Genomic DNA, 18,020 nt, shown 5'->3' with positions numbered 1-18,020 from the left:
TGGTAGACCTCCACAAGTCTGGCTCATCCTTGGGAGCAATTTCCAAACGCCTGAAGGTACCACGTTCATCTGTACAAACAATAGCACGCAAGTATAAACACCATGGGACCACGCAGCCCTCGTATGGCTCAGGAAGGAGATGTGTTCTGTCTCCTAGAGATGAACGAACTTTGGTGCGAAAAGTGCAAATCAATCCCAGAACAACAGCAAAGGACCTTGTGAAGATGCTGGAGGAAACAGGTACAAAAGTATCTATATCTACAGTATAACGAGTCCTATATCGACATAACCTGAAAGGCCGCTCAGCAAGGAAGAAGCCACTGCTCCAAAACCGCAATAAAAAAGCCAGACTACGGTTTGCAACTGCACATGGGGACAAAGATCGTACAAATGTCCTCTGGTCTGATGAAACAAAAATAGAACTGCTTGGCCATAGTGACCATCGTTAGGTTTGGAGGAAAAAGGGGGAGGCTTGCAAGCCGAAGAACACCATCCCAACCGTGAAGTACGGGGGTGGCAGCATCATGTTGTGGGGGTGCTTTGCTGCAGGAGGGTCTGGTGCACTTCACAAAATAGATGGCATCATGAGGCAGGACAATTATGTGGATATATTGAAGCAACATCTCAAGACATCAGTCAAGAAGTTAAAGCTTGGTCGCAAATGGGTCTTCCAAATGGACAATGACCCCAAGCATACTTCCAAAGTTGTGGCAAAATGGCTTAAGGACAACAAAGTCAAGGTATTGGAGTGGCCATCACAAAGTCCTGACCTCAATCCTATAGAAAATGTGTGGGCAGAACTGAAAAAGCGTGTGCGAGCAAGGAGCCCTACAAACCTGACTCAGTTACACCAGCTCTGTCAGGAGGAATAGGCCAAAATTCACCCAACTTCTTGTGGGAAGCTTGTGGAAGGCTACACGAAACATTTGACCCAAGTTAAACAATTTAAAGGCAATGCTACCAAATACTAATTGAGTGTATGTAAACTTCTGACCCACTGGAATGTGATGAAAGAAATAAAAGCTGAAATAAATAATTATCTCTACTATTATTCTGACATTTCACATTCTTAAAATAAAGTGGTGATCCTAACTGACCTAAGACAGGGAATTTTTACTAGGACAAAATGTCAGGAACTGTGAAAAACTGTGAAAAATGTATTTGGCTAAGGTGTATGTAAACTTCCGACTTCAACTGTACATAAAAAAGCCAAAGCCTCTCACAGAAGATAACAGAGCATTTCAACTATGTATCTCTGACCAATGGCATGTCTTCCCCACACAGCACAACCGAACCGATGTTATCTGACAGTATTCCACTGTAAAATGCTTTAGATGCCTAATAATAAGCACTATAATGCCTTACCTTGAATCATGACTGATACCTAGCACTAGAAGCCTCTAGCCATGCCTCAGGGCAATACAATGCCATACACGACAACTGTGGTTGGTTTCTCTGAGCATGCAGTTTACCTGCATGGAATTGAGTGCTGATCATCTCAATGATGTCCAGGCTGTGTAGACTGACCAGGCCTCCTCCGATGGTCTTACAGTAATTCTCGGCCTGAGCAAACATCGTTGGTTCATCCTTCACCAGCTTGTAACAGAACATGTTCCAAGGGGCCCAGCCCTCGTCACATATGGTGGATTTATACACCAAAGGCTCTACAGAGAAAAACAAGATCAAGAAAAGATAGATAGAAATAATATTGTGTGAGTTAAAAGGCTAGGATGGCCTGACAGGTAAATCAAACATTTGAGCACTTGGAAGAGCACGCCAAAGACAAAAAACAGTGTGACAATACATGAGTTGAGATGCAAAGCTAGGATGGCCTTAAAATGTAGTGTTTCAGCACCTTGGAAAAGCGCTACATAAATCCCTTTGGCAGAGGACAGAAATACAGTATATCTAGTTGGAGGATAAAAGAGTAAGACCTTCCCTGTTAATGTGATAAACTGGTTGACTCTTACCTGTTGCTACCGACTGGGTGACGTTGACGTTTTTCTTACAGATGTAGGGAAGTTTTTTATCGCAGATCTCACTCTCGTAGTAGTTTTTCGAATTCAAGAATCCACAGTCTGACTCCCTTAGGATCGATGTGTGTGGCATTGCTACACACACACACACACACACACACACACACACACACACACACACACACACACACACACACACACACACACACACACACACACACACACACACACACTCTTAGTTAAGCTTTCCTAATGAACCAGGAAATCAGTAGTTATTTCTGTTTGTTTATCAAAGTTAGCAGGCTTGCTTATTGATCCTGCTTTGTAGTAAACTCCTCGGTACTGAGGGTGAACAATAACGCAACCCAGAGAGGTCAAAGGGCACTGAGTAAGGACAGTGACGTCATCACCACTCTGACAGAGCAGTCCAGTCCCAAATGGCAGCCTATTCCCATATACAGTGCACTAATTTGACTAGGGCACATGCTAATGGTTATATACAGAGGCCCATTCAGGCAAGTTGACTTGTTATTCAAGCTCGTTCACGACAATCCTCAAGCACACACACTGCCTGGCCCTGTGCAGTGCTGTGTCCAGTCACAATGACCCTGCCTGCCTGCTCACAACACAACACTGGCCTCTTTGTTTCCCTGGTGGCATTGTGACACAGGATGGAGAATGAGATGGGTGCCAGGCAGTAGGGTGGTATGGCTGTGACATACCTGTACCAACCAATGCGTGTACTATTCAGTACTTCTGCCATGGCTGTATCGTTGTACTATAAATAGTTGTAACCTAGTTGTGACATTGCTATAGCCATATATGTACCGTAGTTGTACTATGGTTATTACATAGCTGTACCACAGTTGTACAAAGTACCATGCTAAAGCAGTGTGTCTGTGTGTCTGTATGTGTTGCGTCCTCACCGTTGTCCCAGCGCACGTTGTTGAGGGGGGAGCCGTCTGACCACTGCCAGCCCTGAGACGTGTCCAGCTGGTGTAGGCCGATCCACATCCTGTCTGGCCTGCTGTTATGGGCCACGTCCACTTCAGTCCACACAGAACAGAGACGAGACCAGATTAGACAAGCTACATCTAGCTACAACGTAGATGACAGAATCTTCATTTTTACTGCCCTTGTGGGCATATATCATATCGGCAATTAGTCAATAAAAAATAGCTATGTTTTACCCCCTCTTAACAGTAAGTGAAATAGGTTCCCTATGTCTTATAAACTGTGATGATACTAGTGTAATAATGATGGATGGTAATGGCCAAGTATTTCCAAGTATTGTAGTCCCAATTACTTCGAAGTAAGTACTATGTGCCAAGTGGGTCATGCACTACATGATTCAAGTTACTGTTCCTGTAATGCAGGTTTGGGATGTTTGTTTTGTATGAATGCGGCCATAGACAGTCACTATAGTGGAAGGCAGTCTTACAGATGGGGAAGGCTTGGTCCTCTGAGCTAGACACGCTGAGCAGGTCAGCTCCCTGGCTGCGACAAGAGTCCAGCGCTTCCTGCCATGTCACTGCGACCTGGGACACAAACTCATAACAGGGCCCCCCCTCAGGGCCATTGAACAGGGCCTTGCAGCCTTCCTCTGTGAGAGAGATCAGAGAGGGGATTCAGCATTGTGGTAGTATGTGTGTGTATGTCGGGGGTTGTGTGCGTATCCAGCAGTGCCGCTGAACACTTTGTTTTGCTACGGCATTTCTCAACTAGCATCCAACAGACAAATGTATCGTTCCATATTCCAGTAAAACTTATCGTTAAATATATGCCAAATAAAAACAGTGTCTGAACTCCACAGATGTATTTCTAAACTAAGTTCCTCACAGAGGATTGACATCGTCAGACACTGGAAAATGTAATCCGTCAAAAAATACTTATATCACACCAAACATGCCAAAGTGAAGGATCGACGGACTTTGTGGGTTCAGAGCAGTCTTGCCTAGCTAGACTGGAGCATTCAAAGATCGTGGAAGTAAGCCGTCTGGCTCCAAAGACTAGGTTCAGAGCAGAGTTGGGGTCAAGTCAATCTTAATTCCAGTCAACTACGGAAAATTATTTGCACTCCTATGGACAAATTCCACATCCTTAATTCAACTGAGGGGAACTGAAATAGAATTGAGCCCAATCTTGATGCAGAGATCTTTCTACGTCCTTCTCTTAAAGGGAAACTCCACCAAGACAAGTAGACTACTTAAAGGAAAACCCCATCCAAAAACGATCTTTTGGTATTTGTTTCATTAGCCCGTTGTTGATATAATCCCAAAATGTTTTGTATGTCAGCAATCGGGCAACTGAATTTGACTGCTGTCAGAAAGTTACAACTGACGAATGAAACAAATACGTAAAGATAGTTTTCCTTTAAGTACTCTATTAGTACTAGTTCCAGTAATCATTATATGTGAAGGGAAACGGTACAAGAAGACTAGTAGTAGATTCATTCCAGAATCATAATTTATATCTATAATAAAAAGAAGAAAACTTGCCATGTTTTAGACAATATCCCATCTTTTTGTCAGCGTCATAGTCAGAGGTTGTGGAACACCAGTATAGTTCAGATGATTGGTCGTCGGGGAGGCACTCGTGGTACCAGCTGCCGTTGTAGTGGAAGGGAAACTCACAGGGCTCCCCGGTCGACGTCCCATTGGTGGTATGGACAACTATGGGTCGAGGAGAAAAATTATTAGAATGAATCCCATGGCACCCATTTCAAATGAGTTTATTAGGAATATCGGAGTTAGTATTCAATCTGGACACATCTAAAGATATGACCTTGCACAGTTTGACTGTCAACTCAACTGGATTTAGTATGTAGGACGGGTCTGTGTACAGGTCCTTAATGTAGGACCTGTACACAGAACACATTCGTTGAATACAAATGCTGCTGCTTTCAATGGAGAGACAGAGTTTAGATCATGTTAAACTGTATCATTTAGCAGAAGGCTACTGGCAAACAAGTGGCATAAAGTGCCATAGAAATGATTTAAAATGGGTATTTAATGTGATGAGCAGGGGGCGTCAATTGGGTATGGCAGCTACCATACCCTAGTTCAACACCAACAATTTAAAAGAGGCTACTAAAATCATTCCAATGCGGATTAAAATGCAAATGCAGTTTAGCAATATTAGCGGGCTAGCTTTAGAACCATGTGGACAGCTCTGAGGCAGGCTGTTGATCGGTAGTAGAGAACATGTTTTAGGGCGCCTCGGAGCGGGAGGGAAGGCTGCAGTGAACAACGCAACTTTTCTCTCAAAACAATGCAGAGGTGGAAGATGACTGAAGATAGCTAGGTAATTGCTGTTTGACTTGACAGGAAACTAAACTCGAGTTTCTATTCCCGGTGCTGAGCTAGTGTGTAGCAGTTAACTGCTGTATGACATGTGTTTGTAGAACGTTAAGTCCCCTATCGACTGAGCCGAATGAATCTACAGCAGCCAAGACGATAAAGGCTGGAGTCAATTCAGCTGTTCTCCAAATTGCATTTTAGAGTTTAAAAAAAAATTGTGTAGAAATGCAGCAAATAAGCTTCGACTTGATAAAAAATATCACTTTGCCCCTGTCACGTTGCCATACCCTAAGTTTAGTTGAAATGACGGCCCTGTGCAAACGTGATGTAGATAAGTGAAAATGAAAGCAAGTGTGTTCATACAGGCCTTGCTGAGTCATACTAGCCATGTCAACAGTTACAAGGAAAACTGTGGTAATTCTGGTTGGAAAGATTCCCCTTCAATTCCAAACGGAACAAATTAAACATGTGACTGCCAAGCAGAGCTCTGTACAGTGCACCTGATATTAGCATACAACAGATCATGCTAAATGTATTGTCTCCAAGTGATACAGGATGTTGTTCATAAAGATATCAATGTAAATGTCTAGGTACACTACCATTCAAAAGTTTGGGGTCACTTAGAAATCTCCTTGTTTTAATGGACAAAATAACATATTTTGTCCATTAAAATTACATCAAATTGATCAGAAATACAGTGTAGACATTGTTAATGTTGTAAATGACTATTGTAGCTGGAAATGGCAGATTTTTTAAGGAATATCTACATAGGTGTACAGAGGCCCATTATCAACAACCATCACTCCTGTGTTCCAATGGCACGTTGTGTTAGCTAATCCAAGTTTATCATTTTAAAAGGCTAATCGATCATTAGAAAACCCTTTTGCAATTATTTTAGCACAGTTGAAAACTGTTTTCTGATTAAAGAAGCAATAAAACTTATTTTAGCCTTCTTTAGACTAGTTGAGTATCTGGAGCATCAGCATTTGTGGGTTCGAGTACAGGCTCAAAATGGCCAGAAACAAAGACCTTATTTCTGAAATTCGTCAGTCTATTCTTGTTCTGAGAAATTAAGGCTATTCCATGTGAGAAAGGCAGAGTTGCAAAGAAAAAGCCATCTCTCAGACTGGCTAATAAAAAGAAAAGATTAAGATTGGCAAAAGAACACAGACACTGGACAGAGGAAGATTGGAAAAAGGTGTTATGGACAGAAGAATCTAAGTTTGAGGTGTTCAGATCACAAAGAAGAACATTCGTGAGACGCAGACAAAATGAAAAGATGCCAGAGGAGTGCTTGACGCCATCTGTCAAGCATGGTGGAGGCAATGTGATGGTCTGGGGGTGCTATGGTGGTGGTAAAGTGGGACATTTCTTAGTGTCCCCAAACTTTTGAACGGTCATGTATATCTAAGTTCAGTGCATTCTTGTAAAATGTGGCTAGAGGTTTTATACATGTAAATAAGCATAGATAGGCCTACATGAGATGGGCAAAACTATGTTTATTCTATTCTATTATGTCCTATTCTATTCCATTAGGAAAATAAGCCGCTCAGAAGACAGAACACACTCACTGCGCATCGGCCGCTGGCAGATATTATTGGTCGACTCATCCCTCCTCCAGGCGTCTGAGGAGTCGCGCTTGGCACTGACCAGCCCATCGGTCACCGTGAGGCCCATCTGGTACACCGTATAGATGGCCCCGTCCAGGCAGCGCCACAACAGCATGGTGGGCTCCATGGAGCCACAGCTGAACAGAGACAGGGCCTTGGTCTTCACCTCCAGACCCAAGCACTGGGACGTGCCCACGTGGAAGAGACGGTGGCTGGACCCCCACTTCCACTGGGACCCCCTGGAGCCGTCACACTCCCCCAGGGTCACGCTGAACCCAGACCCTCCAGACTTAGCCCCTGCTATCCCGGAAACTCCAGTCCCAGACGTGGACATAGCTACCAGGCACTTTCCTGTGCTCACATGCTGGATGGTGAAGGTGTCGTCACCTGGAAATGATCATGAACACACAGTTGAAGTCGGAAGTTTACATACACCTTAGCCAAATATATTATATCTCAGTTTATCACAATTCCTGACATTTCATCTAAGTAAAAATTCCCTGTCTTAGGTCAGTTAGGATCACCACTTTATTTTAAGAATGTGAAATGTCAGAATAATAGTAGAGAGAATGATTTATTTCAGCTTTTATTTCTTTCATCACATTCCCAGTGGGTCAGAAGTTTACATACAATCAATTAGTATTTGGTAGCATTGCCTTTAAATTGTTTAACTTGGGTCAAACGTTTCGGTTAGCCTTCCACAAGCTTCCCACAATAAGTTGGGTGAATTTTGGCCCATTCCTCCTGACTGAGCTGGTGTAACTTAGTCAGGTTTGTAGGCCTCCTTGCTCGCACACGCTTTTTCAGTTCTGCCCACAAACTTTCTATAGGATTGAGGCCAGGGCTTTGTGATGGCCACTCCAATAATTTTACTTTGTTGTCCTTAAGCCATTTTGCCACAACTTTAGAAGTATGCTTGGGGTCATTGTCCATTTGGAAGACCCATTTGCGACCAAGCTTTAACTTCTTGACTGACGTCTTGAGATGTTGCTTCAATATATCCACATAATTTTCCTACCTCATGATGCCATCTATTTTGTGAAGTGCACCAGACCCTCCTGCAGCAAAGCACCCCCACAACATGATGCTGCCACCCCCGTGCTTCACGGTTGGGATGGTGTTCTTTGGCTTGCAAGCCTCCCCCTTTTTCCTCCAAACATAATGATGGTCATTATGACCAAACAGTTCTATTTTGTTTCATCAGACCAGAGGACATTTCTCCAAAAAGTACGATCTTTGTCCCCATGTGCAGTTGCAAACCGTAGTCTGGCTTTTTTATGGCTGTTTTGGAGCAGTGGCTTCTTCCTTGCTGAGCGGCCTTTCAGGTTATGTCGATATAGGACTCGTTTTACTGTGGATATAAATACTGTACCTGTTTCCTCCAGCATCTTCACAAGGTCCTTTGCTGTTGATCTGGGATTGCTTTGCACTTGTCGCACCAAAGTATGTTCATCTCAAGGAGACAGAACGCATCTCCTTCCTGAGCGGTATTACGGCTGTGTGGTCCCATGGTGTTTATACTTGCGTACTATTGTTTGTACAGATGAACTGGGTACATTCAGGCGTTTGGAAATTGCTCCCAAGGATAAACCAGACTTGTGGAGGTCTACAATTTTCTGAGGTCTTGGCTGATTTATTTTGATTTTCCCATGATGTCAAGCAAAGAGGCACTGAGTTTGAAGGTAGGCCTTGAAATACATCCACAGGTACACCTCCAATTGACTCAAATGATGTCAATTAGCCTATCAGAAGCTTATAAAGCCATGACATAATTTTCTGGAATTTTCCAAGCTGTTTAAAGGCACAGTCAATTTAGTGTATGTAAACTTCTGACCCACTGGAATTGTGATACAGTGAATTATAAGTGAAATAATCTGTCTGTAAACAATTGTTGGAAAAATTACTTGTGTCACACACAAAGTAGATGTCCTAACCAACTTGCCAAAACTATAGTTTGTTATCAAGAAATTTGTGGAGTGGTTGAAAAACTAGTTTTAATGACTCCAACCTAAGTGTATGTAAACGTCCGACTTCAACTGTAAGTAAATATAGTGATATTATAGTCATAATAAAGTGTTAGTAAATATAGGTACATCACTACAACAATATAAGTTCATTCAACACAATATTTTATTATGTTTACAATATATTTTGTATCACTATTCATTAGAATGTTTGGTTGATATCTACCATGTCCCATCTAAATGTCAGTTTAGCTGCTGGTTATCGTTGCCTAAATAGTTCAGCTTGTCGTGGGGGCAGGGGACCAAGACGAAATTTCAAGGCAATCAACAACAGTCAGATAAGCAAAAGAAATGTATCTAGAAACGCCAGGGGTCTATTGGGCCTGTGTTTATCATGGTCTCCAACATTGATTGCTGATAATATTCTTAGTCAGCAGGCCAATTGCTTTTATCCTCCATCATGTGGCAGCCTTAAATCCATGACTTACCAACAATACAGAACTGTTTTATCATTTCCTAATCTGGACTAAAGAATTGAATTGAATTAGAGGCCAATTAAATACAACTGGGTATGATGTTTCACTCTGAAACACTTTTGATGAGCTGAAAATAGCCTTTATTTTCAACAATCAGATACAGTATAAAATGTGCAAGTGTGCATGTGTAATAAAGAAGACCATATAAGGAACTATTAAACAGTAAACAACATCAAATTAAATGGTTTAATTCTCCATAATGTATTGACCTGATTACCTGGACAAACCAGGAAGATAAACTCAACTGACAGTTACTGTCGTAAATGTAAAAGCATAAATGATATCACGTGTACTGTGTAATAGGTTAGCAGTTGAACTCAGAAACATGACAGACTGCATCTCTGAGTTGAACATATTCAGCCTATGATGAGTATGAGATTAGATATTTATAAACTGGTACAGCAACACTGTGTATGTCTAATTAGGTGGCCTACGCTCATTAAAGAGAGACTAACAGGGAGAGAGAGAGAACAGTACTTGATCATGGGGATGTGATCATGCAAACTGTTTTTACAGATACACCGACAACGACCACATTCTGCAACATTTGGATCACTTCAACTGCGTGCAACCTTGCAGCAATGACTTTGCAACATTGTCCCAACAGACTCAAAAGGGCCGCACATTTTAAACGCGAGAGGGGTTTCAAGACGTCATTCTTTTAATCCTGATGGATATAGTTTATAAAATGGTCATTACGCATTTCGAAAGCAGATGAGGAATTTGATGGGCCATAAACGAAAATAAGCCAAAGTCCACATATGGCTTTAAAAAAAACAAGTTGATTATACAGCAAACGTACGTTACTTTCTGCTTTTGAAATTGAACAAAGGGGCTTGACGTGCCATTATTGAGCCTAACCCCCCGCCCCCCATTCAAAACAATAATAGGCTATCACTGACTCTCTAAGTAGCAGTTGAGTCTATGGAAACGCGATAATCTTTCAACGAATTTAGCCAGTAATGGGGCGGGCATGCCTAGTGATGACAATAGAAAGCACCTTACTTACCGGAATATGTAGTTGACGCGCAACTTCCAAAACAAATAGTTCTATCCCAAAAGAATAAGAAAAAACATAGGTAAACTGTTGCTTGAAGTGTAATTTTATCCATGGTTATAATACCACGGCTTCTCTATTCGGATTCATACGTCTCCAGTATCCAGCCTACAGTTTGCGCACACCCAATTCTGCGTTTCAAAGTAGCAAGAGTCTACTTCACAATTGTTGACTGACAGCTGGTTGACTAACCTCTATTCCCCTTCCTAGGCTGTTACGGTTTTCTGCGTCTTGCCCCATGGAAGATTGCGCGCTTGTGATTCGCCAACGCATCACAGACCACTCCCAGTTCGCCAACTGAAAGTGACAACTTTACTGACGTTATTTTTCAATATAATACACAATTCACAGTACCGGTACATATGTATTATGCTGAGTCAACGACAAAAGACACTGATAAATAAAGAAACGTATGTTGATGCTGCGTCTCCAACTATCGTAAGCCGCTGTCAATTCAAAGACAAGCAGATAAGAACAGCAGTGAAACATCATGCAGTGAATCATCTCAACCATGAAGCCTGCATTCTCAGCCAACAACAACAGTCAGACCAGCCTGTAGAAGCCATTGCCAGACAAAGGTTTTCTCCCAAATGGCACCATATTCCCTATATAGTGCACTACTTTTGACCAGAGCCCTATGGGTCCTCTTCAAAAGTAGTGCACTAAATAGGGAATAGGATGCCATTTGGAATGAATGCACTAAATAGGGAATAGGATGCCATTTGGAATGAAACAAGAGAGAGAGACCCACGAGTCCATTCTACTCAGTCTCCCTCCTCCACATGATGTCACCCCTGCCCTAGTCCCACACCACAGAGCATCTCAATGCAAATGACTCATTTCAAAGCAAATATGGTAGAAATTAACAGGATAAAGACAATATTCGGATACCACCCCCACAGTGCACTGCAGACCATCTCAATGCAGATGACTCGTTTCAAAGCAAACGTGGTATAGCAAGACACAATTCAGATACAACTTGGATATAGCTTCGTTTTATTTACACTGAAGGCACAGAGCATTTGTTATGAACATTATCGATAAAAAACAACAGGAGAAAGTAAAAATTTTCAAGCATCCGTGACATCCTCTTGCTGGTATTTCTAATCCACACAACAGAAAAAAATACATCAACATATTTCATATCTAATAACTCTGTGTACCCAACATACAAAAACTACAACTGGTAACACAGCAAAGACTACCTCATAACAAACAACACACACACATACGTCTACTTAGAATACTGGATTATTTCTCAAAAAGCCACCATTTACATAACATCACTTTGTTACGTCATTTTTGTTTCATCAATAAAAGTTCCTTTACTCCTACATTTTGACAGATGTATGGACCAAATGAACAAAATGGAAGTAAGTGAATGACAAATATTACTCTCGTAATGATAAATAATAAAACATAATTAAATGCCTTCATTTTCACTTTATTTTTGCTTCACTTCCTCTTATGAATATCATGTATGTGCTTATAAACTACTTTTTTTAAATACTGTGAGGGTGTGAGTGTGTGTTCTGTGTGTAGGAAAATACGCAATAAACGACAACAAAGAAATTAAAAACTAAAACATCATCTTTCCGTGTTGCATTAATGGAGTTTGGTGCAATAAAGTGTTAACAAAGAAACACTATACTTTAATGACACTTTCAGATTTCAAAAACATAACTTGTAATTGATTTGGGGTCTTATTTCTGCTCATGAATAAAATACATAGAAGATGACTTCAGAATGTATTACGAAAGCATGACTTTGTCTTTGCTGTAAAGAACGACTGACTCACGGCCGTTGTTATCTTAAACAAGAAGAAAATTGTTTTGGTCCTGTACAAGGCATTACAGAAAACTAGTCTTCACTGCGTGAAAGACTTGTACTCACAAATATAGTGGGTACCAGCATTAGTGGGAGCAGTTGGCATTGTACCATAATAACGAAACAACCTTACAGTGAAAAGAATATCTATCGATTTTCAAATGCCTACATTAAAATGTCAAAGTACTTGGGATAACAGCTCTAGTCCTTTGTAGACAAAACTTACTTCACACGAAGATGCACTCCCTCACTCTCAGCCACACGATTGGTCCCTGATTCATCAACTACTTGTATATAGCACAGGAGGTTGGTGACACCTTAACTGGGGAGAACGGGCTCGTGGTAATGACTGCAGTTGAATGGTATCAAACACATGGTTTCCAGACATCTGACGCCATTCCATTTGCTCTGTTCCAGCCATTATTATGAGCCGTCCTCCCCTCAGCAGCCTCCTGTGGATTAAAGTGGATAAAGCTAATTGGGCTCTGACATCCTTCTCTAAGTTCCCTTGCTGTGGTCCATGTCAGACCCACACAGAGACATACCATTCTTCACAGTCATACAGAGTTCGGCCCATTCCCATGATTTACCCAACTTTAGAGAACACCACCATTTTGCTGTCTCCAATAAGTCCTATAGTGCATCTGGAAAAGGCACCTCATTGCCTATATAGTGCACTACTTTTGACCAAAGCAGTGCACCTAATAGGGGAAAGAGTGCCATTTTGGACACAGCCCTATTCTCCAGAGTGAGCTTCCAGATCTGCGATGAGAACGTTTCCATCGGAGTCTGTGGCCTGGGAACTAGTATGTCTGTAGTACGCGTTTCCCAGGGACAGCAGTCTGCGGAAGCGCGTCACGTTCCTCTTGTAGACGAGCCAGAGCACCGCCACCAGCACGGCGAAGATCAGCATGGCCACCAGGACCGCGGCTGGGACTACACTGTGGTGCAACCCTGGAAGAGACACAGAGGGGTGAGTTTACTGGACATTGAAGGCTCTGTTAGTCATGGTAGAGGCTGGTCCCAAGATACCTTGAGTTGCCAAATTGTTAGAATGTGCATGAGAAAAACAGCATAACTGTTAATAGCCTCAATTAAATACCTACCATTTAGTGGCTCCACCTCTACCTCAGGGATCGTATCTGCAAAGAAGGCGATCTGTTTAACTTGACTGATCTATAGAATACATACATGTACACTGTATGCATAACACAAAGCTTTGTCATAATGGCAGTTGGAGGCTAGTGAGAGCCTGCGTTTACACATGCAGCCCAATTCTGATTTTTATTTCATTTATTGGCAAAAAGATCTGATTTGACTGGTCAAAAGACCAATTATTGGCAAACAATCTAATTTGATTGGTCAAAACACACATGAGTGGCAAAAGATCAGATTCGGGCTGCCTGTGTAAATGCAGCCAAAATGTCTCTACTCTACCTGAGTTCATTTTGCAGACAAAGCCCAGTCTGTCAGTGCACTGAGAGAGGAGCCACATCCCATCAGACACCCTGGTGGACACACAGGTGTCTGCTGTCAGCAGGCTGGGGTCTGGGGCCTTGACGTTCCAGTTGGAGTAGTCCATAGGAGAACCATCGAGCCATGCCATGGAGCCCGCTAAATTGGACCGGGCAAACAGATAACATGTTTAATAAAGAAGTTGTGGATTGGTTCATTCGACCCCTCTCCTTCCACCCTACAACGCTGCCCCAGGTCATTGGTGTTTTTCCCCCACAGTGCTTCTATCAACTCACCAGGAAAAACACGAAGTCAATAAATAGTATCAAAATACTACTTGAAAAATGTGAAATTCATTATGTTACTAACCCTATTAAGCTGTGTCTTATCCCAGTTCTGTCCGTAGCACTTACATTGTCTGTCTTTTGCCAGCTGTTGGTTTATATTGTACGCCAAACCAGAAAGACTGCCTATTTTGATGAAAAGAGAAGAAACTTGTCGAAGCATATGCTTACTGTCAGTGTTGAAGAACATCCCCAGCCAGACGGTTTGTTGTGGGAAGCCATACGACCACAGCTGCTCCAGGTCGATCCTGTTTTCCATCTCTGTCTGTATGGTCAGGACCTCTGACGTGTTCGCTGGAAGAGGTAAAACACCACCAAACCTTCATTATTACATGTGTGTCACTGAGCATGAAGAAGGCAATTCTCTGTGAATGGTTTGCACCCTCAGATCTATAGCTACAGCACAGTATTAGCTACTAGTATGGAGCTAATACATGGATCCCATAGGGGGAGCTCTCACCAAACATTAAATTTTGGACAATTACAACAGGGAGTCATCACAAGGAAATTCCCATAGAGAGAGATCCATTAAATCCTTGATACATCCTAGCATGAGACCTACTGTAATTGACTCCATGGTGTACTGGAGACTTACCACAGTAGGATGAAGTTGCTGAATTAAGGACAGTTTTGCAATTTCCCCTTATGGGTTAAGGTTAGAATTTGGGCAGGGGAACCTGATCCTAAATCTGTGCTTGAGGGCAACATCTGCCCGAGCGTTCCTGTACCTTTGTGTTTGCAGTGCTCTCCGGCCTCCTCCAGGGTCAATCTCTGGACCACGGGCTCAAAGCTGTAGCAGCTGGCGCCAAACCTCACCCACGTCGATGGACACACAACCTCGTAGCTGGTGAACGCATTACTCTCTATGGGATTTTTTTTATAGAAAAGCAGTATTGTGCATTTGAAACGCTTGAGGAGGGACGAACAGCACAGGAAGCTTTAGTAGCCACTGTTTTATAATGTGCTAGGACCCAGCCTATACTCACTAGGTGGTGGGACATGACACAGGGCTCCCTGGAGCGGCATCTCACAGTCGGCCCTCCTCCAGCCCCCGGTGACGTCCATGTACACACAGTCCCCCAGGATGAAATCACCATCATCGGTCGCATCCCAGTGAGTGAAGACCGTGTCACTGCCATCAGACCACTGGTAGTTTATCCCATCCTGTAGGGGCGTACAGACACAGGCAGGGAGGAGGTGACACACACTCTCAGGGTGAGCCTACGTTGCTGAGGCGGGTTGCTAAGGGAGAGGACGGAGTTGTAGGTCACGTCATGCAACGGGGCAGAAAGAGTAGAGGGCAGCAGGCAATGTTAAAATGTTCGGCTTGGTGGTAGTGTGGTGTTTATATACCAATGTGTCTGGCATTGTGTAGAGCGCTGTGAATCAATTCTCTCCTTTCCTGTCCTCATTCCATATTTCAAGAGTAAGACATTCCTTGAGTCTATGGGATTCTTGGATACACATGTTGTGCGTGGCTTAGAATTCCTCCCAGCCGGCCCGGCGGTTGAGAAAAACTACTCCCATACTGTGTTGAGTGAAGCACAAAAATGTGCCCCAAAATGGCACCCTATTCCCTACATAGTGCACTACATTTGACCAGAGCCCTATCGGTCTTGGACAAAAGTAGTGCACTATAAAGTGAATAGGGTGTCATTTGGGACGCTACCATAGTTATGCATGGGCTGTGGGCCAGGAGGAAAGCTCTGGACAACTGCAGTAACGGGATAAGTTGCAGTGTGATAAATTACTTCATTGTGACCATGCTGTTTATAAAAGACCTCTAGCTAGTGCTCTTAGCGGTTTCCTTGCCGTGACATAAATCTACTATACACACTCCTAACATCATCAAAGGTCAATTCATGCCACAGACCAACTTCGACATGCTTGTTAACGAGCATTATCTACACACACACGGCCCAGGCAGGTAGCAGTACTCAGCGGTATAGTATAATACATACGTCTTGACTATACAGTCCAATCCAGTGGGGGAATGCCAATCTATTGACAAGGACAGTAAGGAAAGCCTGGTGGAAGGGGTCGGTAACGCTCACTAGCTCAGACTCAGACTCTAAGCACATATGCAGCGCCTCGTACCAGCTCATGTTGCCACGGACAACCCTGTATCTGCGGTTCTTGTACTCAATATTGTCAGGGAAAGGGTGGAGGTAGGAGTGGGATGGGGGTTTAGCTGCGTCTGTTGCAGGGAAAGAGAGAAGGAGAGAGGGAGAGGAAAAGATAAGTGAGATTGTTTCATGAGGATTTCTCTCAGTGAGCAGACTCAACGGGGTGACATTTTGAGAGCACAAAACAGGAAGCTATAACAGTTTCATTAATGATGTAATACAGACATGATTGGTAATATCTCAGCTCTGTGCTCTGAAAATAGGCCCCAATGTGTCTGAATGAGGGTGAGTGACAGAGGGGAGTCCTACCTTGGGGTCTCTGACAGACAAAGCCATATCCACTTTCTGTGCACGTCTCGTCGAACCACTTCCCTGTCAGGTGGAAGTTGTGGTTGTTGGAGACCACCGTGCACAGAGGATCGTCCCCGCCCAGGGGCCCGCTCAGCCACTCATCCTGCAGAGGAGGGGCGCCCACACACACACACACACACACACACACACACACACACACACACACACACACACACACACACACACACACACACACACACACACACACACACACACACACAGAAAGGTACACAGACACACACACCCTCCCCCCCAATCAATACACTATACAGAGAACATCACCAAAGCACAAAGACAATATTTCATTTTTCATTTAACCTCAAATCTCCGTAGATGAGGTCTTACCGTCAGAGGGTTCTTGGGTTCTACAGGGGACCAGTTGGTGTAGCTGACAGGTTTCCCATTGGTCCATTTCATGGTGTCCTCATCCCGTAGACCAATCCAAACGCCCACTGTCCCGCCCTGGCGCAGCATGGTGATGTACGCTTGCTCGATCTCGTCTTCGATGGCGACCAGCGTGCCTTGGAAAGAGGAACAGATAGACTGGGCGTCTCTCCAGCTCTTCCCCTCCTCAGAACTGTTGGGGAGGTGCAGCAGGAAACACTGCCAGAAGACAGAACACAGGTTTTGGTATAGTTCCACCAACTAGATTTTTCCTTGTGCGGTGTGATAGAAAAATTACGTATTTAACTTATCTATTTGATATTAACGGTTAACAATGAATATTGAACTAATAGTAAGACATTTCTGTCATACTAGTGTCTGTGTTTTATTGGTCTCCACTCTAGTTCCCTGCAGCCAATCTGGGCGTATTGTCACCAGAGATGGCTTGAGCTGACAAATGAGTTAAAGACTGCATTACATAGACAAGAATGTGTTTTACTAGAGATAGCTTAGGAGTAGAACAATCCCTCATTGTCTCAAAATCATCCTTGCATCTGGGAAACTAAGCCAGGGTGGGGTTAAGACAACAACCCGTGCAGATAACGACAGGATGAACCCAGAGTGGCTTATGATGCTCCTTGGTCTACATGAGGAGGGTTGAACCAACCATTTCTGAGAATTATTAGTGTCAGCTATATATAGTACTCTGCATTTGTGTTAAGGTTAGGTTACTCGGTCCAACACTCAAGGGTGGGGTCGACCAGCCTCCTTATTGCAATAATTAATCGATATTAAATAAAGATGATTATTTTAAGAAATGACCAAGTCTCTCTCAGTACTGAATTTCCACGACAACGGTCAGATGGCCGAGAGAAACTCAAATCAAATCAAATGTTATTGGTCACAAGGGCCGAATACAACAGGTGTAAACTTACCTACGAGCCCATTCCCAACAATGCAGAGTTCAAAAGTAAGACAAATATTTGCTAAATAAAAAAGGAAATAGTAACACAATAAAAACAAAAACGAGGCGTACCAGTACCGAGTCACTGTGCAGGAGTACGAGGTCGTTGAGGTGATTGAGGTAATAC

General features: G+C 43.1%; 2 protein-coding genes across 2 annotated transcripts in view; both read right to left on the bottom strand.

The window, feature by feature from the left end:
- Nucleotides 1-10,615, bottom strand: part of LOC120033734 (lymphocyte antigen 75-like) — a 39,329-nt gene extending 28,714 nt beyond the window's left edge. Inside the window, exons 1-7 of the mRNA XM_038980183.1 lie at nt 10,395-10,615; nt 6,847-7,272; nt 4,475-4,648; nt 3,418-3,579; nt 2,903-3,022; nt 1,971-2,111; nt 1,473-1,664 (exon numbers count right to left, since the gene is read on the bottom strand). Of these exons, the coding sequence (XP_038836111.1) occupies nt 1,473-1,664; nt 1,971-2,111; nt 2,903-3,022; nt 3,418-3,579; nt 4,475-4,648; nt 6,847-7,272; nt 10,395-10,497 (1,318 nt within the window). The 5' untranslated portion in view covers nt 10,498-10,615. The remainder of the gene's footprint in view (nt 1-1,472; nt 1,665-1,970; nt 2,112-2,902; nt 3,023-3,417; nt 3,580-4,474; nt 4,649-6,846; nt 7,273-10,394) is intronic.
- An 812-nt stretch (nt 10,616-11,427) lies between these two features.
- LOC120033194 (secretory phospholipase A2 receptor-like) overlaps nt 11,428-18,020 on the bottom strand; it is a 23,465-nt gene continuing 16,872 nt past the window's right edge. Inside the window, exons 20-28 of the mRNA XM_038979476.1 lie at nt 16,891-17,148; nt 16,504-16,648; nt 16,030-16,265; nt 15,055-15,232; nt 14,797-14,931; nt 14,240-14,362; nt 13,707-13,883; nt 13,376-13,411; nt 11,428-13,223 (exon numbers count right to left, since the gene is read on the bottom strand). Coding sequence (XP_038835404.1) covers nt 13,006-13,223; nt 13,376-13,411; nt 13,707-13,883; nt 14,240-14,362; nt 14,797-14,931; nt 15,055-15,232; nt 16,030-16,265; nt 16,504-16,648; nt 16,891-17,148 — 1,506 coding nt within the window. The 3' untranslated portion in view covers nt 11,428-13,005. The remainder of the gene's footprint in view (nt 13,224-13,375; nt 13,412-13,706; nt 13,884-14,239; nt 14,363-14,796; nt 14,932-15,054; nt 15,233-16,029; nt 16,266-16,503; nt 16,649-16,890; nt 17,149-18,020) is intronic.

The sequence above is a fragment of the Salvelinus namaycush genome, chromosome 40 (assembly GCF_016432855.1).
Source record: "Salvelinus namaycush isolate Seneca chromosome 40, SaNama_1.0, whole genome shotgun sequence".
Classification (NCBI taxonomy): domain Eukaryota; kingdom Metazoa; phylum Chordata; class Actinopteri; order Salmoniformes; family Salmonidae; genus Salvelinus; species Salvelinus namaycush.
This window is presented reverse-complemented; position numbering and strand designations above follow the sequence as displayed.